The sequence below is a fragment of the Solanum stenotomum genome, chromosome 9 (assembly GCF_019186545.1).
Source record: "Solanum stenotomum isolate F172 chromosome 9, ASM1918654v1, whole genome shotgun sequence".
NCBI lineage: Eukaryota > Viridiplantae > Streptophyta > Magnoliopsida > Solanales > Solanaceae > Solanum > Solanum stenotomum.
Window position 1 is genome coordinate 7,805,950 of NC_064290.1, and position 24,026 is coordinate 7,829,975.

Consider the following 24,026-nt stretch of genomic DNA (forward strand, 5'->3'; position numbering starts at 1 on the left):
ATATATATTACTTTAAAAATTATTAAAAAAATGATAAAAATTAAATAAAAGCAACTTGAAAAATATTTTGAACTTTATAAAAACTAATTATATCAAATCGTTTGGAATTTAAGAAGCTCGTTGATTAATCCTATTGCGAAGGTCCAAAATTGGGTGTCAACACATAATTTAACAAAAATGGCATAATTGAGTCAAACTTTTAACGGATGACATAGATAAAATCAAAGTTCAATGAAATATTTGGGCCTTTTCCATTACTTAGATATAGCCTATGATCGAATGAAAGCAGGGACCCAAGCTGCAATACAAATCAACTTAATTATGCTTGTTTGACATAGTTATTAATTCAATGTAAGACAATTCATGTAAGTCTCAACTTACAATCTATGCAACACTAGAGGAGCACCATATTTGGGTTGCATAGTTATTACAGACTGTGGAGCATGAGTGTACGAAGGAGATAGTTCAAACGCAAAGCGTTGCAGAATCATAGCAATAATCATCTTCGCTTCTATCATTGCAAAGTTCAGTCCAATACATATCCTAGGTCCCGCGCCAAATGGGAAAAACGTCATTTGGCCCTTTGTTGCCTTTGAAATGCCTTCACTGAATCTCTCTGGCTTGAACTCTGTTGCATCTTCGCCCCATATTTCCTTGTCATGATGCACTAAAATTGTTGGTAAAGACAGCATCACTCCTGCTGGTAAATTTAGTTCCCCTAGCTTCGTTTTAGTTGTAATCCTTCGACCAAGTGCACCAACTGGTGGATATAGCCGTAACGACTCGTGCAAAATCATTGTCACCTATTGTTAAAATGAGTTCAGCATTGAATTAGCATAGTAATAAGGAAATCAAGAACATAGAACCAAAGACAGATGGAGCCTATGTCGAACGGGGTCAAATGAATCTAATATTTTCCACAAACAATATAAACACACGCATTCTCACTATTTGATTGGGCATAGAGTTAAATATAAAAGAAGACTTTTAAAACTTGTGATCATAAACATTCCATGTTATTTCTATGGCTATAAAGGTGTTTCATCAAGGGTAATTGAAAAGTTATCTGAACAAACTAAAAAGACAAGTCTGTCACACAAAATGGAACAAATGGAGAGTGTCCGAGTGTGTAACAATGAGTTGAATGCTAAGAACCTAAGTTTAAATCCTTCATCCGAAGCTAAGTAAAATTAAAACCATGTGTTGCGGAGATATAGAAATTAAAAGGAAGGTAAACAAGCTAAAATAACTTACAACTTTCAAGCGATTTAATCCATCAAATCCTGGCATACCATCTCCAAAGACTTGCAAAACCTCTTCTCTTGCGCGAACTTGCCAATCTGGATGCCTGCTTAACAAAATCATAGTCCATACAAGCCATACAGAGGTTGTCTCTTGTCCAGCAAAATAGAACAACTTACACTCCTCAATAACCTCTTTTATAGTCATACCAAAATCCTTATTACTGTGTTGCCCGATTTCTTTAAAGTTGGATTCCAACAATATGCCTAATAAGTCATCAGTATTGGCCTCCCCTGCTTTCATCACCTTCACTCTTTTATCAATAATTCCCCTAATTGTTGCTTGAACTTCTCTCTCAATCTCCTTCATCCTTCTGTTTCTCTTAGTTGGCAAGAACCTACATTAGTTTAACACACAAAAACATGTATATCACCATCAAATAATCACTATTTTAAACTTCTTTTCCTGTTATATTCGGATATATATATAGCTATGGGAAAGAATGGTTTAATTTATATACACACAAAGAGTTTTTACTTTATCAATGTGTTTCAACTTGTCATCGCAGGCGTTATAGAAATATCAAACATAGGTATTAGTGGCATACAACTTCAACAAAAACTTGTCGATGATCCTATTTAAGGATGGATTAGCAACCATTACCAAAAAATATGTTAGCTAGGGACCATTTAGCAACAGATTAGTGATGAACTTTGTAATACATAACTTCAACTATGGAAAAAGGGCGTCGTGTTACCTCCATCCCGGAATATATAAGGTGCGAGAAACTTCAATGACATGCTCAGCTTGTTCTTTTTGAAGCTCAAATATCTTTCGACCTTCTTCATAGTTGCTGCCAAAGGCTGTGCGAGAAATTACATCACTAGTCAATCTTTGAAGGTAAGGCCATATATCGAGTTCGGTGGACGATTCTTTCATTGAGACAACCTCCTCCCATTGGCTCACCATTTCACTGCAGCTCAAATGAACTGCTTGAAGCATATCCTACGCATTTGTAAACCACTCATTAATACAAATTAAACCAACTGCATCTTGTAGAAATATTATCTCCTCAAAAAACTTAGGCCATATTTGCAAGCTAGACAGAAAACAGAATGAAAGCAGAGTTGATATCATGGATTTGTGACAAGAGGAAGTTGCTCGTAAATCCCTCACCTTCAGCCCTAAGATTGTGGGGTTAGAGTCACTAAAGGAGCAAAAAGGATGAGAGCTTCTGGGGAAAAAAAAAGATATCATGGATTTGTGATAATCAATACAACTATACTATACAAGTGAAGTAATTTTTGGTGAATTGTGTGACTATCTTATTTAAAATCTTAAATTGCTAATACTTATATTATATCTTCAAAATGTTACGCATGTAAGAGTGAGTTTTTTCTCATACGCCAACCACGTGGACCTTGGTGGATTGGAGCCAGCATTTTCACTAAGAAAATTCAAAATCTAAAAAGATTAAGCACACCAAGATGCCAAGGGGATTCAACATCTACTATACATACATAAAAAAAAAAATTAACCTTATATATAGTGTGTGATATTTCAACAAAAGGGTATTCGAATGAACCCTTTCCGCCTCCTAACTTCGCCCCTACGTGAAAATATATTTTGCTTTCGGGAGGGAGAGGAATGAAAAAAATACCTTTATCTTCTCCATATGAAAAGCAGGATTGAGAATTTTCCTGTGCTTTGCCCATTTATCCTCTTCATAGCTTACAATTCCTTGTGCCAGCAACTTGGTCAGGGGAGTTGATTTTGGCTTTTGATAGAGAGCATGTTTGTTAAACACATCCCTTATTACCTCAGGGTCCCCTACAATTACCGAAGGCTTTGGCCTAATCCATATGAAACAGTTTTTACCTGTAAAATATTGCAAGTCCAAATCTTAGCTCAACTTTTCTTACTTTCCACAAGTACAGAAAGAGGCGGAGTTAAAATTTGAAATTTAATTTATAGCTAGATTCTCGTTATACTTGTTGGATTTGAACCTAAATATATATGCATATTTAATAAATTTCTTATTATAAATATATAGTCCAAGCAAAAGCAACTAGTTTATCTGAACTCGTACCTAGCTTGATACTATAGCTGAGCCATTGGATCATGTTGTTGTGGGCGGGTAAGCACCCATCTATCCTTACCTAGCGTTTGATCATAGATTTTGGATCAAAACTTTTAAAAAATTATCTACAAATATCTGTTTGACCATAGATTTGAATCAAACTTTGAAAATCTATCTCCAAGTTCCAAAAACTCAGTGGAAAAATTTCGCTTTTACTCATATAACTTCAAAAATTCCCAAGCAAAACAACTTTAAGTTAAAAAAGTAACGACTTCTAAAACTCAATTCTCAAGCTTCAACTTCAAAATCTATAGTCAAACGAGAACTTAACCAAAGATTTCGAATTCGAGCTCTGAAATGAAGTCTTCATTGATAGCTTAACTCCATATGTGACTTGCAGCGTGAATTAAAACCCCAAAAAAGATACATGAGAAAACCATAAAGCGTACCGTATTTTTTGATTGTTTGAACGAAATAAGGGAGAATTCTGGGCGTTAAGTCATCATCAGAGACATTCAATGGTTTGGACTCAGCATCTTCAATGCTTTTCGACAGTTCTTTGATGTCTCCAAAAATCAATTTGTAAGAGTTCCCTTTAAGACCTTGTTGTCTAAGGCATTTCTCCAGTTTCCTTGGCATAAACCATGCCCAGTCCAACAATCTCCATGCATATATTACAAAAGTAATTGCTAATAAAAATAAGACTAAGAAGTAAGCAGCAATCTCCATTACTTTATGTTTCCTTTCCCTAAGGAATTTAATGTGTTATATATACTGTCATAGTTTTATACATTAGTTTTATAGCGCCCAATTTATACAAATCATTGCAATTTATACAAATCAGATGCTCTATAGCAAACATAATTTGACAATAGAGCGCAAATAGCAAAACTGTAGCGCTAATATGATTAGTATATTTATTATTCCTAAAATTTACTCTTTTTAATATCTCCAATTTCAACCCAACCCGCCTATTTAAGCCATTTTATTTTATACCTCTGCTGCACAAGAATTTAGCTGAAAGGCAGGCGTGGTGAAATGTGACCCTTTATTTAATGAAATGAATACAACAAGAATACTCTTGATTTCCACCACACTAACTTCTCCTTTTCCTCTCCGACAAGAAAAAAAAGACAAAGACACCCTTCTAGAAAGGGTGCCATCTGGTAAGCACATAAATGTGTTAGAACCAATCATTTATGTATATATAATGTAAAATTAGTCGAGTGTAAAAACAGAGGAATTAATATATCTTCGTCACTTACAAAATGAATATAAGAAAACATCTTTTATGTGGACAAATAAAAATATGTCGTAAAGAAGACATAAAAGTTGTGACTGGACTAAAAAAATCAATTCTACCATAAAATACATATCATATCGAATTGTATTGACTTACCATGGGTAAGTGATTCCATAAAGTTAAAATTAATTTATTTAAATCTATTTGACTGAGCATGAAAATCATTAATAAGCAATTCTATTTTTTGGAATTGTGATTTTAAACATGTGATACCCGTAGCATGGAGTTTACTATAGCACTTATATATATATATATANTAAAATATATATATTTAAATTTAGTATACCCTATTTTTTATGAAAATAAAATAACCTTTAAACAATAGATATTTGAGTGAATTAGTAAATGTAATTTATTTAGAAGATATAGTGTATGAGGATTTTTATTACGTTTATACCTCTAGTTCCTTTCTTAATTATGCTATAGAATCTATATCCATATGAACCATAAATATGTGAATGAACTTACATCTTTACACCTGCATAAGCATTTTTCTTACAATTTTAAAAAATATAAATATAAATGGGCTCTACAATACTTGAATTCAGATTATTCGAACTTCAATATAAGTATCAAACAAAAAAACTCATAAATTACAAAATGAAAAACAAAAAAATGATAATAACGAAGACAAAATTACAAATTAAATAAACTAAAAATATCACTTTTATTTTGCCTATAAAAGGTACTACATCACTCTCATAAACAAATTTTATACAAATTATGAACATCAATGAATTTACTAAATAACATTCTAGTAACAAAATGAATGTATTCATCAATATATTCAAGAATTACAAATATAAATATTTAATTTATAATTTCTTGTTATATAAATACTACACATAGTATTAATTAATTTGTGAAGTATCATGTCTTCAAATTCTAGTCTTTAAATCTTTATTAATATTTTTTTACATGTATTCAATCATACCTTTTATTTATTTTGTTATATAATGCTATATATAAAGTATGTTTTCTTTTGTATGGATTTTATATAATCTGAAATAAATTAAAAAAGGAAATAGAATAAAAAGAAATTAATACAATCAATTTTTCAAATTTTCGGTAGTCCTTTTTTTTCTTTCCTTTATGCCTTTCTTTTTCATTTTTGTTTCTTTTTTCTTTTTCTTAACACATTAATTTGTGCTTTCCTTAATTACAAATTGAATCTCCAAATTTTACTCTAAAAACTGAAGCCATTTTTTTTTTCTTTTTCTCCTTATAATGAATTAAAATTAAATTACCATCTCTCTTTTTGTTTGTCTTTTTAAATAATATCTCCTACTATTTAAATAATTTATTATTGTTCTCTATAAATTTAGGGAGAATATATATATAGAATATATTAAGACTGATATATGGAACAACATATTAATTTCGGAAAACCATATATGGAACATATATAGAGTTATATATGGAACAAATAAATAAATTATTCTTTGTACATTAAACTTTAATTTTGGCAATATTATATATATGGAGCCTTTATTCTTCTTATTTTATTTGATATCTCTATTTTTCTTATCACTCTATGTTTCTTTTCATTTTTCTTTCTCTCCTTCAGCACTCTATATTATTTTCTTTTTGTATCTTTCTAATTTTATGTAAAAGTCCTCAATATCAATACTTTCTTAAAATAGTATCACTTTTTTGTTATTCAAATTCAAAGTATTTCAGTGAAAAAAGGAAGAGAACAAAAGAAGAAAAATCAGCCTTCATACAAGAGTTGGGTTGAAAATTTTACCTATCAAATTAACCGTTCGTAGATTTAGGCTAAAACTTCTTCAAAAGTATCAATTCCTGTTTCTTTTCTTCTTCTTGCTTCACTCTCGGATGTTCGTCAAATTTTGAACGCTTAGCAGCAACCTGATGATTGTTTTTGTTAAATCACATGAATGGTATCTTGAAAGGTAATCAACGAAGAGTTGTTCATCTAATATGATGTGTTGTTGATTCCAACATTTCTACAAAAAACACAAGACATTAGTAATGTTCATGGTTTGAGATTACAAAATAATCTTGAATTGTGATGGCCTTCTTCCTTAGACTCATTCTTTCTTGTCTATCTATTCTGCAAATTTATATTACATAAATTTCATGTTGATTCATGAAAAAATTGAGATTGTGAATGTATATTGTATTATGTTTATATAGTTATTTTCAAATTTTAATGGTGTAGAAATCTTTCAAATTCTACAATTAAGTAATACAGAATTATGTTGTAACGGAAAGAAATTATTGAAATAAAAATAAAGAGTCTTTTATTATACATAAGGATTAATCTTAGCATTGATTTTTTTTAAGGTTTTAAATCAATTAAAACGATTTTTCCATTTGCTCACACTATTGTTTTTTCATTATTGTCTTTTTAATGATGAATTAAGAGTGGTCATAATCTTGAAATGTGCTGGCCTTCTTCTTTAGACTCATTCTTTCTTGTCTATTTATTTCTGCAAATTTATATTACATAAATTTCATATTGATTCATGAAAAAATTGAGATTGTGAATGTATATTGTATTCTGTTTATATAGTTGTTTTCAAATTTTGATGGTGTAGAAATCTTTCAAATTCTACAATTAAGTAATACAGAATTATGTTGTAACTGAAAGAAATTATTGAAATGAAAATAAAGAGTCTTTTATTATAAATGATAAGGATTAATCTTAACATTGATTTTTTTTTAAATGTTTTAAATCAATTAAAATGGTTTTGCCATTTGCTCACACTAATGTTCTTTCATTATTGTCTTTTTAATGATGAATTAAGAGTGGTCATAAAAATCAATTGTGGTTACTATGAAGGCTTGATTATATATTTATTGCATTAGTCTTAAATAAATTATGTATAAAAATGAAATTAAAATGTTAAAAAAAGAGGAGAAAATAGATAAATAGAAATGATGGCCATTGAGAGGTGTCACATCAGTCTGGTCTAGATTCAGCTTTATATATATATATATATATATATAAATTGACATAATACATAAGCGTGTTCTTTAACTTGGTTTATTTGTCATTTATGTCTTTCAACTTTGAAGGTGCACAAATAAAAACTCAAACTTGTATAAAGTTTTAGAAAAACACGTCCTATGTGACAATTCTCGTAAAATACCCTCAAACTGATTTGTAGGGCACATATGTCTATTTGTTCAATTTTATACAAATTTAAATGTCTACTTGTGCACATCCAAAATTAGAGAACATAAATGCCAGTTAAATCCAAGTTAATGAATAAACTTATCTATTTGTATGTGTTTTTAATTTAAGCCTCCACGGAGGTTTGACATTGTAAATTAAAAGTTGAGACTCATTTCGGAATATCAAAGCTCATATAATCTTTACATAGTTTATAGAAAAAACCTAGAAGGGAGATGAATCCAAAAATATTGTCCTCATCCAAGCTATGAGAAGCCCAACTTCTTCTATAGATATTGGCAATCCATTTGTATGACCAAGTACAAAATATTGCAAAGTAGCTATGAAGAATATTTGTCATAATTGTTATAATTGAGAATCTGCCCTTTGTAATTTAAAATTAACACTTGATATCCAGTATCCTTATATTATAAAAATCCCAAACAATACTACTCCATGACCATTAGTTAACAGTTAGAAGAGAAATTCCTTGTACAGACCTAGGCATTATTGGAAGGCTTGACAAGTCGACTCTTGTGCACGCAGAGAGTTCAAGTCACTGCTATTTGCAAGGCTATTGAACTCCATACATTTGGATGGCATTGTTGGGTAGCGTCGTTGGCAGAATGTCACCAGTCTTTTAACTGAATGCAGAAGCTTCCTAGTTGTCTCATCATTCATGACATGAGCAACACTATTTGTGTGAATCTTCTGACGTGCTGATCGTTCATGAATACCAACCATAGTAACACCAATAGGCCAAGGTGCATTACCAATTGCTATCTTATTAAGATATTGATCCATTGCAGCACTATATTCTCTATTCATACAACATCCAACCATCACAACTAATGCTTTCCTAATGTCATGATTAAGTAACCTTTTCCTGCATAAATCAAATAACGGATTCAAATCCCTAGCACACTGCATAAAAGTAGCCACCACTGTCTGCTTTTTAGCCTCAGAACTCATATCATCAAGCTCTTGATTCCACTCATTCAACAACTTTTTGTAAAACACCAAAATCTTATCCTCATCACACAAATCCTCAAAATTAGTTTTCATCCTCTTCAAATCTTCATCTTTATCCTGATCTGTGGCTTTCCGCTTCAAAATCCCTGACTTCTTCAATTCCAACATATCTCGCAAAAAGTCATTTGTTTGCCCTTCCGTCATATCACTTTCATCAACTTCAAACAATCCAGCTTTCAACACAAGATTCAACCTAGCAAACCTTGCCTCTTCATCTTCTCCGAATAAAGTTACAGGATGTTTCAAAACCCTAAGGCGGCGCACAACTTCTTGCAGCGGAAGGGAAATTAATGAAGAAGATTCCGATTTGACGGTTGACAAGTAAGATTTATGATTATTATGTTGCTGGGATTTCGCTTCGACTTCATGTTTTTCTTCTTCACGTTTTTTACTCTGTTCTATCTCTAATTTATTGAAAAACTTACGTCGACCCATATATTGGGCTCGATTGTTCCGTAGCTTCTCTGTTATTTGTTTCACTTCATCCATGGTTTTGGTTTTGATTTTGGTTTTGATTTTGATTTGTCAATTTGATTTGCAAACTTTTAATCTATTTAAAGAAGAAACCAATTCAAATTCGACTAGGAATAGGATTTGAAAGAAAGGAATAGGACTTAAGAAAAAAACTACGTAGGCGGTAGGAATATGTAATAAGTAACGGTAGTTTCCTTTTTCTGTGAAAATAATAAGAGAATTAATGTTACTCCTAAACTATATGGGAAAATTTATGAGAAAAAATAAATGGGAAAGACAATTAGAAAAAAAATCTTAAAATATATGGGAAAGACTATTAGAATTTAGAAAAAGATTCCTAAAATATATGGAAAATACTATTAGAAAAAGACAATAAGCTCTATATTATAATAACAATATATAAATTATAAATGATTGGAAATTAACTAAAAGTTAGTACTATAATCTTAAGCTAACAATAAAGAGAAAAGAGACTGCCTAAACTTTTTAGGAAATTAAGTGTAGGAATCCTAGAGAGTTTAGGATTTGTTACTTGATACTTATTTAATTATGTCTAGTTAGAATTTGTTTGTCCTAGTTTATATAGGAATAGATTTTCTAATTCTAATTTAATTTGGTTACTTGGTATTATAAATAAGGGTGTTCTATTACATATTTTTTCATATAGTAAGATACTTGTGTTATTTTATAAAGCCTCCTCCCTCTCATCTCTAATTGCTCTATGAACATGAGTACTGACGAAAGAAGAGTTCACCCAAATTGTGGGAATGGTTCGAACCCTTATCATGAATGCAGTGAATATTGCTTCAAAATAATAGCGAAAATAAAGAAGCAAATGATCAAAGCTGAAACAGGTGTGTTGCAAGCTAATAATACGGTTGATGTTCATCGCTCCGATGAAAGAGATGGAGTTGAAAGTCACAGTGATGATGGAGAGGATAATATGGGAGAAGAGTCGGTGAATCTGATAACAGGGAGAAAGAGGAAGTTATTTGAATTGAGGTTAAAAATGAATGAGGCAAGAAAAGCGAATCAATCTGCAATGGTAGTAGAGAAGAAAAAAACAGAAGCTCCACCTGCAGAGTGTAGAGGAATGTCCAAGCAAAAATGGATTGAAGAGAGGAAGAAGAAAATTGGGAATTTGTTGGATGCCAAAGGGTTAGATATGAGCAAGGCATATATGCTAGATACACAAGAGTCTGCAGAGACAAAGTATAAGAAATGGGAGAAGGAGCCTGCTCCAGCTGGTTGGGATGTTTTTAATAAGAAGACGCTATACAATGCATACAAGAAGCGGACAAAGAATGTTGCTGTTGATGTAGATGAGTACAATAGAATGAAGGAAACTGATCCAGAATTTTATCGAGAAGCTTCAAGTCTCCAGTATGGAAAGGCTCCAAAATTGTCAGACGACAAGATAGAGAGGATGGTGAAGGAGCTAAAGGACAGGGACGAGAAGAGCCAATCATTTAGTCGGAGGAGAAAGTTCCATGAAGAGAAAGACATTGACTCTATTAATGATCGTAACGAGCATTTCAATAAAAAGATTGAGCGTGCCTTTGGAAAATACACCTTGGAGATCAAGAATAACCTTGAGAGAGGATCTGCTTTGCCTGATTGAGCTATATTAATATCTGTATCCTAGAGTATTTTCAAGTAGAGAAAAGGAAATAATCTTTTCTTTGGAAATCAATTTGTAGAAATATTTTCACTAATGATTAATTCTAGGCACACGACATTTGAAAGGTCCACACCACCCTTGTTGCTCTTTTTTGTACTCCTTCCTTTGTTTCTATCAGTAGAAATTCAAATCTTATTTATCATCTTAATTAACATAGTTGGTTACAAAACACTATCAAGTTTCTACGTCAAAAGCGGATTCTTTACTGATTTATGATATTGACAGAATTTAGCAAACTCATTGGCTGAAACCCAAATCATTTTCTCAGATGATGGACTAGAACCAAACATTTTGAACTAATGTTTAGTCCAAAAGGATTTAAAAATAGATTGTAGATGACTACAGGTAACTGCAACCAAATTAACAAGACCTATAATAAGTTTTCTGCAAACAAAGATGTCCCCTCACAGACCAAGAAGATATTTGGACAATGGTGAGCCCTAGTGGCTTTGATACCATGTAAAATATAGAGACAATGGAAAAATCTTCCTACTCATATTATTCCAAGAACGAGAGTTATTTATATGTGTACAAGCAAATCTATCTAACGAAACAAAATCAGAAGCAAATCTATCTAAGGAAACAAAATCAGAAAATCTCAAAATATGTTCCTATCTATGATAATGCGTCTATGTACAGTTTGTAACACTAACGAAAATCTCTCTCAAATAACCATTGCCACTCCTCGAATGCCAGTTTGTTCCAAGCCTCAAAAGAATGACTGATCATCCTGCAATCAAATTTGGAAGTTCATTATGTCAGAGTATAAATCCAAAATGGAATCGAAAACTGGTTATGAGAGAATATATATAACAATCTAAAATTGTAAGAAACAGACACTTGCCTTTGAAGATATTTCTTCTTCTCTTGCGACTCTAAGATCGTTTCTTCTATTGTATCCTTGATAATAAATCTCACAATCCTAGTAATGAGGAGACAAAATAAGAGGCATTCAAGGGCATAACAATACAAGAAATGCAAAACACACCTGACTGGTTTATGTTGCCCTATTTGATGAACTCTATCTTGTGCTTGCTGCTCTGCATCAGGATTCAAGCAGGGATCCATCAAGAAAACCTAAGCATAGGTCAAGAAGATGTGAGCCACTTTTCATGCACTTACTTAATAGATGATTACAAGTCATAGTGGTTCTTTATACATCAAATGAACAACACAACAGGAGATATAATGCGCAACAGGAATGAAGCAACTAGAAATCCACAGAGAAGGATAATAGATCCCTTACATGTGATGCAACTGTAAGATCGAGGGCAACACCTCCAGCTTTGAAGCTCATAAGCAATATCCTGCAATCTGGATCCTCAGTAAATCTGGTAACTGCTGCATATCTTGCAGAAACAGATGTGGATCCAACTAATTGAACACATTTGATGTCCGACTGCCAAAACACACATATGAAAAGCTTATTTTTTGTTACAAACTGACAAGAAAAGATGGATGGGAAAATGAAAAGGAAGAACAAAAAAATATCTTTATATCTTACCTTCTGAAGAGAATATTGTATCAGATCCAAAAATGGTGTAAACTGGCTGAAAACTATTCCTTTTGCAGAGCCATCTCTTTCAAACATGAACATAATTTCTTCTCTCTACATTTAAAAAAAAAAGAAGCAGAAATGAACATCAAGCATGCATTTATCAGACACCCTTCACTTTGAAACTCATGATGGAGTTCCGTAATATCAAAATACAAATACTGTAGCAATATTATTGAAGTAGAAGAATCAAAGAGTTGAGCACACTAGGCATTCATTCATTTCAGACTTGAAATGGGAAATATATTTAATGCATAGGCCTCACTTCATTTCCTTCCTCTCTTTGTGATAAGGAAAGAAACACGCAAGACAAAGAAGAAAAGCAAACTGAGGAGAATACATATGATGATAGCATAGAATGTAATTTCATACCAGAGCTTCTATTTTAGTGCTTGTCCGGAAATCATCGAGGTGAATCTTGTTCAATATACTTGAGGATCTAAACCCTTTGATAGTAGGTTCAGAATTAGAAACTCCTTTTTCCACGTTATGTTCCACAAGGAAAGGATGATTAACTGCCTGCCAATTAAGTAAAGACATTAGTCAGACATTTGCCACAACCAAATTTGCCTGAACAGAAGAAGCAAAAAAAAAAATGTTTGTATTTAAGCTCATGTATTCGAAGGTAAAACTACACAATATCCATAAAAACTTTTAGCAGTCATATGAAAAGCTGTACTTCACAACACATTAAATAAGTCTCTCCATAGTCCAACCTTTATACCGATTTTACAGTTGGTCGCTAGATTTCCTGTGGTTTTATAATTCCCTTGACCAAATTGTATTAACTGTCCATTATTATCGTCCAAATATATATCCACCCATCCAAATTTCAAATCTAAGACTTCAATAAAACTAAAACAATGTAATACTATAGTGATGAAACTATTACGAGAATACATTAATATGAAAATTACAGCAGAAAATTGAATAGGAAATAGAAGATGAAAATATAAAAGCAGCAGCAGAACAATCATATATATGTAGGATCAAACAACTTGAAGGCAAAACCCTCAAACAACAAGAATACACATGAAGATGTTGAAGCAATAAAAATTAGAGGGACGATAGATAGATCAGACTAGGATCTAGGAATAACACAAAATCAAACAATTGATAGCTTGATTAATTCTTCTGTGAGTATTTTATCAGTGATTCTCGGATGACTTATCCTAATTTGGCCTTAATCTCTAAAGCTGTTCATTGTACAATAATGCTCATCAGTCCTTGCTCATCAGTCCTAGTTTAAAAGGATAAAGAATGCTTCTACTATTTGCACTAAATACCTTGATTCCAATAAAAAATGGATAAATTGTTTTAGAAGTTTTAGCCCTGAAATTTCTATACAACATTGTTTTGCTACCTTCTGTAGGCGTGCATTTATAGAGCGATAGTTCTTTCTCAGAGTTCCATCCCTAGGATATCTGCAAAAAATACAACGTGGGAAGATATGGTTAGAATAAAAATATCCTTTTTGTACTTTCTGCAGGAGGTATTGACTCAAATGATTTGAGAATTTTATGGGAAGAAAATGACTTGTAAAATCTTATGTCTTTATTATACCTAGAAACTAACCCAATATGTTCCAAAACTACTTAAGAACAAGTAATTGTAGGAAACATATTCCATGCAAGGACTTCATGCATAAGACAAGAAAACAGGATATGCAACCAAAAAAGGAAAAACAAAAATGATCCTATGCCATGAAATAGATTCGATGGGAAAAAGCTACTTTAGTGTGAACAGAAAAATTGCAGCGGAAGACGCAAGCAAAGTGGAACTTGCAATCCAAAAGATCGAAAATAAAATATCAGAGAGCATACTTATCCAACTTTGCAATGGTTTCTTCTAACAGTTGTTGGTTGTAGGCCTTTTCATTCACATCCAAAGAATCTATTCTCAGAGTAACCTGAATCCAAAAATAAGTAACAAGCTATACCCATGAGAAGATTATTATCCAATTGATGAACACGACATTAGTGTAAGACAGAACTCACAGTTTTCAGGGGAGGTGCAAGATCAGCAGCTCTCTCCTTTTTGGTACGTTTTAGCAATAGATTTTTCAGAATTTTGTGCTTCAACAAAACCATCGCATCTCTACCAGTCGCATTGGATTGAATTGATTCTAAAGGTTTTGCAATATACTAGAAAGAGAAGATGTTTCAACTTTACCATGTTAGCAATATGATGAAGCCTCAGAAGTATGTATATAATTATTAACTTACTCTATTCCACCAGAGAAAGTGGCGTGCAGGTTTGTGGTGGCACTGTGCACACTTAGTTGAGAAGCTGCTGTACATTACATTTATCAAAGAACACATTGATTTCAGGCAGTTTCAATAACATTGGTTGAGAAGCAAAGAGTAACAGATATTAAGTAAAATAGATCTTGAGCCATTGCATTTTTCACCCTCAGGGATAGGAATCGAGATTTAAAAAAAGAAACTTTATGTCTACCTATAATCAAGTGCTTTGCAATCACAATCTTTGCAAAAGTGATAAGCGTAAGGCTTAGCTTGTAAGAAACGAACCTGTGCGAAAGTAAAGAATGTAATTAACCTCACAACAATAAGAGGTTATGGAAAATGTTAAAACAGCAGATTTAACTTACAATTGAGTACAATTCATTCATACGGTTCTGCAGGGGTATACCAGTTAAGGCCCATTTGTATGAAGATTCTAAAGCAAGAACAGCTCTTGCCGTGTTGCAGTCCGCATCCTTTAGATAATGAGCCTATACCACAGAAGTGCAATCAGGATAAAACATTGCAGATGAAAGATATTGTATCACATGTAATTTAGAAATTCTACTCTCATGAATGCCTAGTTCATATGACTAGATCAGGCAGAAAGTACAATATCATGCAGCATCAGTCTATATAGGAGGAGAGTTCGCAGAATATCCATGATCTGATATGAAAATAGAAAGTGGCAATCTACCTAGAATTTCAAATAACATTTCACATGATGAGCAGCTAAACAAATCATTGAATTAACTTCAGGACAAAGATAAATTTCATGTTCTTATATTCTGATAAAGGTTAATACCTAAAATGTCATAGAGCTCTCACCAACATTATTCATTACACTATAAGACTCTTCACAGCATTCTAAGAGCCAATATAAGACTCTTCACATTCTAAGAACCATCATTGTTCAACTCTAGCTTTGTAAGATATGTTACTTGGGCCTAACTCAACCCCAAAAGCTAACTTACGAGGGGAGGATCTATAACGATTTTGAAGAGTGTCTGGTACTTACTAACTTACAAGTTACATTAAAAGATCTTATGAACAGAAAATGAACATCATATACAGGGAAACCAATTGAAGAGAATGAACAACAAAATCCATGGATCTGTTAATGTTTGACTTGCCTCATCCAAAATGATGCGATCCCACTTCACTGAATGCAAAAATGACCTTCTCCTGGACACATCTTCACCAACACTGGCTGAAATATCAACAGATCCATCATCACTCCATTTTTCTGTAGAATCTGTTTTCTGGTCCATTATTTCTACCTGAGGTTTTGAGTTCTTGCTGTTATGCTTTGACCTTTTTGTCCTATAGTCAGCCTCAATAATGTAGTATGTAGTAATGACAAAATCATATTCCTCCAGTTTGTATGTACATTTCTCCCTGTTGGCGCCATGATAAACAAGGGTTTTGTTGCTTCCTTTAGTGGTGCAACGTTCAATCTCGCGAAACCATTGCATTACTCCAATCACAGGACATACAATAAGAGTTCCTTTTACTGTTGGGAGTTCCTGGGAAGCACTGGGTGAAGACGACAATATACTGGAATGTTTCTTTAATTCGCGTTGAGCAAGCACAAGTGCTATGGCTTGAACCGTCTTCCCCATTCCCATTTCATCAGCAAGAATACCTCCTTTGAATGTAGATTCTTCTTGCTTTAATGACCAGGCCAACCACTCCTTTTGGTACTTCAACAGTGGCAAGAGCAAATCTGATGGTTGCTCGGCAGTTTCAGAAAGAGACACGTTCAGAATATCCAAGTCTAAATCATCTGAATAATTCTCAAGAAGGCATGTATCATTTTCTTCTTCCCATTCTTCCCACGTCAAAGCTGGCCTTTTCTTTTGTTTCTTCTCACGTTTTTTCACCCTAACTAGAAGCCTTTCCATCAAACAATGCCTCTCAAACTTCACATAGAGAAGGCCACTACCATCTGAAGCTATAGTCTTTTGGTCTTCTGTCAACAAATAGAATGGATTTCAGATTCAACTAATAGATAAAATAAAAAGTTACATTATTTTCATTTTTGGGGTATTTCGAAATGTTGAACATAATCCAATTTCACACTAACTTTCAAGAAATGAGGGAGCTTTGGGAATGTCAGAGTTCTCATGGTATTCCAATTTCACACAATCTTTCAAGAACCTGGAATCAAAGGATTTTCAAGAAATGATGGAGCTTTGGAAGAGAACTTCAGAAGAAGAAGAAAAAGAAGAAGAACCTGGAATTGAAGGATCCATTTTCCCAGAAAGCAGAGAGAAATCAGGGCTTTACACACAGAAGGAAATTAAGGGCAATTGTTGATCGTTTGTTTACACAGAGCTAGTTGGAAGAGAACTGGCAAGTGAGCGGGAAGGACTATTTATACAGAGAATTAAAAAAAAAACAACTCCTCTTTATTTTTTTTGGGGGTGGCATCTATCGAAATAGCTAAAAATATAAAATTATAGATATTTGTCTAGACTAGATTCTAGAAGAAAAGGCGTGTAGTGAGATCTTGGGGTTGGGGTCTGAATCGGGGTAGGAGTCAGGTAGTTGGGTCCTGAGTTGAGGTCAGGAGTCTGTAGTCAGATCTCGTGGTTCAGTATCGGATCTCGATCGAGGTCGTGGTTTAGTTCGGGAGTCAGGGTCGATGTCGAGGTCAGGAGTTGGGTTGGAGTTGACAATCAAATCTCAGGTTGGGATCAGGGGTCGAGAGTCAGAACCTGGGTTAGGGTCGGGAGTCAGTTTCTGGCGCAATAACAATCCTTGGTCGGGGTCGAAAGTTGAGCCTCGAGTCGAGGTCAGGTCGGATCCCGAGGTCTTGATCAAGATTCAGGTCCCGAGTCAGGGTCAGAAGTTGAGTCTCAGGTCGGGATAGGGAGAGTCAGTACCTAACCCGACTCTCGTTCGACCTGAGACCCGACTCTCGATCCCGACCTGAGACCCTAACTTGGGACCCGACCACGACCTGAGATCCTGACTCAAGACCCGACTCTTGATCTAAGATCCCTACTTAGGGATCGATTCCCCACTTCGACCCAGCCTACGACCCGACTCCCAATCATGACCTCGACTTTCAACCCGCCACCCAACAATAATATTTTTCTTACTTTATATTGGGAAGTCACTTTTTCATTTGAAAAAAAATTCAAAATATTTAGATCAACCAAAAATGAGAGAGGAAAAAAAAAAAACCAAATATGAGAAAATTGAAAAATATTTTCCAAAAATTATTTTTCTTCATACTAAACACACCCAGAACATTTGATTGAAACAAGTTTCGTGCCGCTCACCACTCTCATGACCTAGCCCCGATTTTCCCAAATTCCTCAGGCCCTTTCTATTATCTAGCATGCTAGCATGTGAACTAGAATCCCCATCATATTTTGTAAGGGTGAGACAGTCTTTCACTTGTGAACACAAAGTTCTGCAGGTTAGATGTTCGCTGAATTGCCTTAACGTGAATCCTATCTCCTGAGTTGATCATGAATATTTGTAATAAATATTCGATGTTTATAATTAAAGGAGATGACATATTTTATGTGGATTAATGTAACTATCTTGTTGACATTTGAGAACACACACAAAAGCTTTTTTCAAAAGTTAAAACAAAAGAGTCTAATATGAAATATTTATCCTGTTCAAGTGCTCAATTGGAACAAGTCGTTCGAGTGACTAAATGTAAATTTACTGGCAAGTTTAAGGGACTCTCGATGTATAAAGCCTTTCTATTTCTTTTCTATTAGTACTTGTACTTAGCTGTTTTAGATGGTATCGAAGGAGAGTACATTATTGTTTTGTTTGCACTCTTAGGGCAGAACGTCAATGTCGGGAATGCCGCTTATAAGCTGAACTATCTTGGCAAAGCTGAACTGCACTAAATTGCATTGTATTGTCTGTGGCAAATCTTCTTGATAATTGCCCACCTAAGAGAATCATGTTAGTTTGTTTAGATTGTTCAGTGTTTGTTTTCGCTTATTTTGTGTGACTAGGTGCATAACATAGGGGTGGATACCATGCTATACCACCAGGATGTGCTAGAGAACTTTTTTTTTGGTACAAGCTAGAGAACTTTTTGGTTTACAATTGACATAGCGGGGGAACCCTTATGATTGTCTGTCACTGATTATGAACGTGTGTAGCGTTCAGTTTAAGCTTAACTTGTATGTATACTTAAGTTTTAAGCGTGGGGTTGTTGCGACTCTGACTTTTACTTTGACTTTCCTTCTGAGATACAACTAGAGTGTTGCTTCTATTGTTTGCAGGTTTAGGTAAAAATAAGTAAAATGGGAAGAGCTAAGATTGGTAAATCTGCAGCTACACCTTCCGAGACTGCCCGATCATCCAGAAAACGTCTGGAGGCTGTGTCTAGAAATCGCTCCAAGGGTAAATAAGGTAGCATAGAAATCAGTCAGACCACCAAAGAGGTCCCGTGATGGACCCGAGCTTACTAATGATGAGGGAAAGAAGTGGTATAAGAATTTCAAACTACACGACCGCTACGTGTCTGACCAGGGTATTGATGAGGCGACCTTTAAGAAGTTTCCCAGAGTATTAGCATTATAAAAGAATGGGGTTTGGACTCTCTACTGCATTCACATGATCAAAAAAGTATAAGCTAATTGGGACCTGTATCACACAGCAAATGACAAGTAACTGTTCAGGGAAACTTACTGNCCCCCCCCCCCCCCCCCCCTCACCAAACACTTAGCTAAGTTCATCCGCGACCGACCTATAAGGATATTCATCATACTCTACGTGGGGAGCGATCCATAACCTTGTGTACCCGCAATAGATGTCGGGAGCACCTTGAGATGCTGAGGAGTGACTTTCAGAAGCCAGCCCGAGTTTGGTAATTGTTCTTTCAAGCTTGTATGATATATCACACTGGGAGAGCACTTGATCGAGGTTACACGAGCTTATATATGTTTGATTTATTTCTTGGTGAGAGGACAGCCCATACAGAGGAGAACCCAGAATTTGTAGATTTTGGGTGCACGACATATGATATCTAAGCTAAATTTAAAATAAAAATAATGATTTTAGCACTCTAGCTTGATTCGAACCCTAGTCTTGTAGGTGGTTCCTCTTCCTTGTACCAACACCATAAGAAGACTCCTATGCTCCTCATGGGTGCACCGTTTATTATATCCTAGTTTGGGCTAGTTTCTCAAAATAAATAGACATATATACACATGATGTTTTTCGAAGTTAACAGGTGCACGTGCACCCCCACTAGCAAGGGTAGGTCCGCCTCTAACTGCCCATATAAGAACTTCGGTAACCTCTTGATAAAGTACATGTTGGCTTTGGGAGTTCCTCAGGCTGTTTTGGATATCAACTCGGTGGAGGGTCCTGAGGATGATAAGATAGGCAAGCTGAGTAATGAGGAGAGACATGCATGTCCCGAGAGCATATGAGTTTGCTTGTGTGGATGATGGAATTACATAAGTAGTCGTATATAAGCTTTAGCGGTTTAATCCTCTTTTGAAACAATAATAAAAACCACCCGGTGGGAGTATTTCACCCTTAACCAGAGGTCTCGGGTTTGAGCCCTGGGTATGGAAAAAATCATGTTGGGAGCGTCACCCCCGAATGGGCCCTGCAATGCACGATCCCAATTTAGTCGGAGCTCCAATGTGGGCTCCGGACACCGGGTGGGAAACCAAAAAAAAAAAAAAGAGTTGAGATTCTATGGCTATGGAAAACTAACACAACTATTAACACAATTAAGATTCCGTGAATGTTAATTAATTTTATCGTATAACAGCAGCTATATATATGTAAACTTTTTCATGTTACCTTCACCAATTGATATAAGAACTTTGAATAGGCGCAGTTTCAACTTCAAGGAGAAAAAGTAAACCACTTTAGTCTGTCGCAGGGAAAATCAACATACAGAATTAAACAGAGTTCAAAAGAAAATTAAACTAAAGACGTTCCTTGTGCAGGCATAAGGATTATTGGAAGCCTTTCTTCTGAGGTTTGAGAAGTTGACTCTTGTGCACGCAGAAAGTGCAAGTCACTGCCATTTGCAAGGCTATTGCACTCCACACATTTGGATGGCATTGTTGGGTAGCGTCGTTGGCAGAATGTCACCAGTCTTTTAACTGAATACAGAAGCTTCCTTGTTGTCTCATCATTCATGACATGAGCAACACTATTTGAATGAATCTTCTCACGCGCTGATCGTTCATGAATACCAACCATAGTAACACCAATAGGCCAAGGTGCATTACCAATTGCTATCTTATTAAGATATTGATCCATTGCAGCACTATATTCTCTATTCATACAACATTCAACCATCACAACTAATGCTTTCCTAATGTCATGATTAAGTAACCTTTTCCTGCATAAATCAAATAACGGATTCAAATCCCTAGCACACTGCATAAAAGTAGCCACCACTGTCTGCTTTTTAGACTCAGAACTCATCTCATCAAGCTCTTGATTCCACTCATTCAACAGCTTTTTGTAAAACACCAAAATCTTATCCTCATCACACAAATCCTCAAAATTAGTTTTCATCCTCTTCAAATCTTCATCTTTATCCTGGTCTGTGGCTTTCCGCTTCAACATCCGTGACTTCTTCAATTCTAACATATCTCGCAAAAAGTCATTCGTTTGCCCTTCCGTCATATCACTTTCATCAACTTCAAACAATCCAGCTTTCAACACAAGACTCAACCTAGCAAACCTTGCCTCTTCATCTTCTCCGAATAAAGTCACAGGGTGTTTCAAAACCCTAAGGCGGCGAACAACTTCTTGTCGCGGAAGGGAGACTGATGAAGAAGATTCCGATTTGATATTGTCGGTTGACAAGTAAGATTTATGATTATTATGTTGCTGGGTTTCCGCTTTTTCTTCTTCACGTTTCTTACTCTGTTCTATGTGTAATTTATTGAAAAATTTTCGTCCACCCACATATTGGGCTCGATTGTTCCGTAGCTTCTCTGTTATTTGTTTCACTTCCTCCATGGTTTTGATTTTTATTTTGATTTGTGAATTTGCTTTGCTAACTTTTAATTTATTTAAAGAAGAAACAAAGTCAAATCCGACTAGGAATAGAATTGGAAAGAAATAATAGGACTTGAGTAAAAAACCATGTAATAGATTCCTAAAATAATGAAAAATATATGGGAAAACTATTAGAAAAAGATTCCTAAAATAATGAAAAAGACTATTAGAAAAAAGATTCCTAAAATTACTATAATCTTAAGCTAACTATAAAGAGAAAAGACATTGCCAAAACTCTTTAGGAAATAAACTAAGAACAGGAATCCTAAATAGTTAGGATTTGTTTATCCTAATAATTCCTATAGTAATAGATTTTCTAGTTTAATTTTGTTTGCTAGTATTGTAAATAGGGGTGACTTATTACATATTTTCATATACTGAGATACAAGAGTGATTGTGTTGAGCTCAGCGTTCATTCTTCTATTGCTTAATACGGAAATTGATCTGAGAACATGAGTGACGAAAGAAGAGTTCACCCAGATTGTGGGAATGGTTCGAACCCTTATCATGAATGCAGCGAATATTGCTTCAATATAATAGCGGAAGTAAAGAAGCAAACGAGCAAAGCTGAAACAGGTGTATTGCAAGCTAATACTGTTGATGTTCATCGCTCCGATGTACCTGATGAAAGAGATGGTGTTGAAAGTCACAGCGATGATGGAGAGGATAACATAAGAGAAAAATCGGCGAATCTGATCACAAGGAGGAAGAGGAAGTTATTTGAATTGAGGTTAAAAATGAATGGGGCAAGAAAAGCTAATCAATCTGCAATGGTAGTAGAGAAGAAGAAAACAGAAGTTCTAGCTACAGAGTCTAGAGGAATGTCCAAGTATGGAAAGGCGCCAAAATCATCAGACGACAAGATAGAGAGGATGGTGAAGGAGCTCAAGGACAGGGACGAGAAGCGCCAATCATTTAGTCGGAGGAGAAAGTTTCATGAAGAGAAATATATTGACTCTATTAATGATAGTAACGAGCACTTCAATAAAAAGATTGAGCGTGCCTTTGGAAAATACACCTTGGAGATCAAGAATAGCCTTGAGAGAGGAACTGCTTTGCCTGATTGAGGTATTATGTCATGTCAACCTAGAGCAGTCTTGTGATAACCTTTCGAGTAAATTTGTATTTTCTGGTTCTCTGGTTTGAACACACATTACTAACAAGTTCAAGAAAATCCCCCATGAATAACTTAATATGGTGATTTTATTTTCTTTTATAGTAGCCACTATTTTGCTAATTCTTTGAACTCGCATATGACTTTCTATATGCAATTCATTCATTGACAAGTAAAGCAAAAAGAAACAAAATAAGTTAAAGAAAATCCCCTATGTTGTAATGTTAACATCCCCATGTACACTTATTGTCTATTGATGGGCGATTTAGGCAACCATATGCCAAAGTTTTTGCCAGGTTCCTCCTTTTTTTTTACTTACAACAATGTCATAATTTTGGGTATAACATGTTTCTAATCCTAGTCTTTATATAATAAAGGAACCTTTTAAAAAATAAAATTGAAGGTGCACATTTCCATGACCTTGCCTTGAGGGTATGGATTCTGATGCACTTTTTATCATGCAAGTGAAGTTAAAATAGAAGTAAACAATAAGAAGAATTGATGAAGCTAATGACTGTTAAAGGTGATTCTTATAAACTAAGATGTAGAAGCAACAGAAACACTCTTTGGACAGATCAAACTCCATACAGCCTAAAAGCAAATGCCAGAACACTTTTCACAGAATTTTGCTAGAAGCTGAACAATGCAAATGTCAATTAGTTTGCCAAACCGAAGAAATAGAACATATCAAAAGTGATGATACAACAGGGACATCAAGTCCTCATTTGTTAGCTTTCCTAAGGCCTCTGAAGAACCACCAACTGTCCTGCAATCATAGGAAAAACAAACAGTTAGGGGAAAATGGGTTTTTAGAGAAAGAGCGGAGGAAGGGATGTAATAAAAAGATTGACACTAAGGGTGTGTTTGGTATGAAGGAAAATGTTTTCTTGGAAAACAAGTTGATTTTTAACTTATTTTCTCATGTTTGGTTGGTGAGTAGAAAATATTTTCAGAAAAAGATTTTTAGTGTTTGATTTATGAATGAAAAATGTTTTTGAAAAATTTCTTTTATTTTTACTAGAATAGAAAATAATTGTTGAAATTGAAAATATTTTTTAAAAACAAACTTAATTTTTTTTGGGGGTGGGGGGGTCGAGGGTAGGGGTGAAAAATTGAAATTTTGAAGTTAAAAATATTTTTTAAAAA

At 34.4% G+C, this 24,026-nt stretch overlaps 4 protein-coding genes across 5 annotated transcripts in view; 2 read left to right on the forward strand and 2 right to left on the reverse strand.

Moving 5' to 3' along the window:
• Window positions 1-310: 310 nt before the first annotated feature.
• The window catches only part of LOC125877064 (cytochrome P450 CYP72A219-like), a 46,030-nt gene continuing 22,314 nt past the window's right edge, over window positions 311-24,026 (reverse strand). The window contains exons 2-6 of one of the 2 annotated variants that reach the window (XM_049558377.1): window positions 3,772-3,924; window positions 2,903-3,120; window positions 2,000-2,247; window positions 1,255-1,639; window positions 311-803 (exon numbers count right to left, since the gene is read on the reverse strand). In XM_049558377.1, the coding sequence (XP_049414334.1) occupies window positions 378-803; window positions 1,255-1,639; window positions 2,000-2,247; window positions 2,903-3,120; window positions 3,772-3,924 (1,430 nt within the window). In that variant the 3' untranslated portion in view covers window positions 311-377. Of the gene's footprint in view, window positions 804-1,254; window positions 1,640-1,999; window positions 2,248-2,902; window positions 3,121-3,771; window positions 4,092-24,026 lie in introns of those variants that run through there. The other variant, XM_049558378.1, reaches the window with a different exon arrangement.
• LOC125876029 (uncharacterized) lies at window positions 9,998-10,891 on the forward strand. The gene has a single exon (XM_049557131.1). The coding sequence runs from the start codon at window positions 9,998-10,000 to the stop codon at window positions 10,889-10,891; it is 894 nt and encodes a 297-aa protein (XP_049413088.1).
• LOC125876030 (ATP-dependent helicase rhp16-like) lies at window positions 11,600-17,661 on the reverse strand. Its single transcript, XM_049557132.1, has 15 exons — window positions 16,986-17,661; window positions 15,869-16,721; window positions 15,344-15,377; window positions 15,118-15,240; window positions 14,964-15,037; window positions 14,732-14,795; window positions 14,504-14,650; window positions 14,330-14,415; window positions 13,870-13,930; window positions 12,879-13,025; window positions 12,456-12,560; window positions 12,198-12,350; window positions 11,940-12,028; window positions 11,796-11,873; window positions 11,600-11,681 (listed from the first exon to the last, which is right to left on the reverse strand). The coding sequence occupies exons 1-15, from the start codon at window positions 17,002-17,004 to the stop codon at window positions 11,600-11,602; spliced, it is 2,115 nt and encodes a 704-aa protein (XP_049413089.1). The 5' UTR covers window positions 17,005-17,661.
• LOC125877067 (uncharacterized) lies at window positions 22,167-22,928 on the forward strand. Its single transcript, XM_049558385.1, has one exon. The coding sequence runs from the start codon at window positions 22,219-22,221 to the stop codon at window positions 22,831-22,833; it is 615 nt and encodes a 204-aa protein (XP_049414342.1). The 5' UTR covers window positions 22,167-22,218; the 3' UTR covers window positions 22,834-22,928.

Coding starts and splice junctions, on each gene's coding strand:
- LOC125877067 (XM_049558385.1), top strand. CDS start 22,219: ATGAGTGACGAAAGAAGAGTTCACCCAGATTGTGGGAATGGTTCGAAC.
- LOC125876030 (XM_049557132.1), bottom strand. Junction 15,241..15,343: donor TGTACTTTCTGCCTGATCTA/GTCATATGAACT, acceptor TCTGTGGTATAG/GCTCATTATCTAAAGGATGC. Junction 13,931..14,329: donor ACCATTGCAAAGTTGGATAA/GTATGCTCTCTG, acceptor TATTTTTTGCAG/ATATCCTAGGGATGGAACTC.
- LOC125876029 (XM_049557131.1), top strand. CDS start 9,998: ATGAGTACTGACGAAAGAAGAGTTCACCCAAATTGTGGGAATGGTTCG.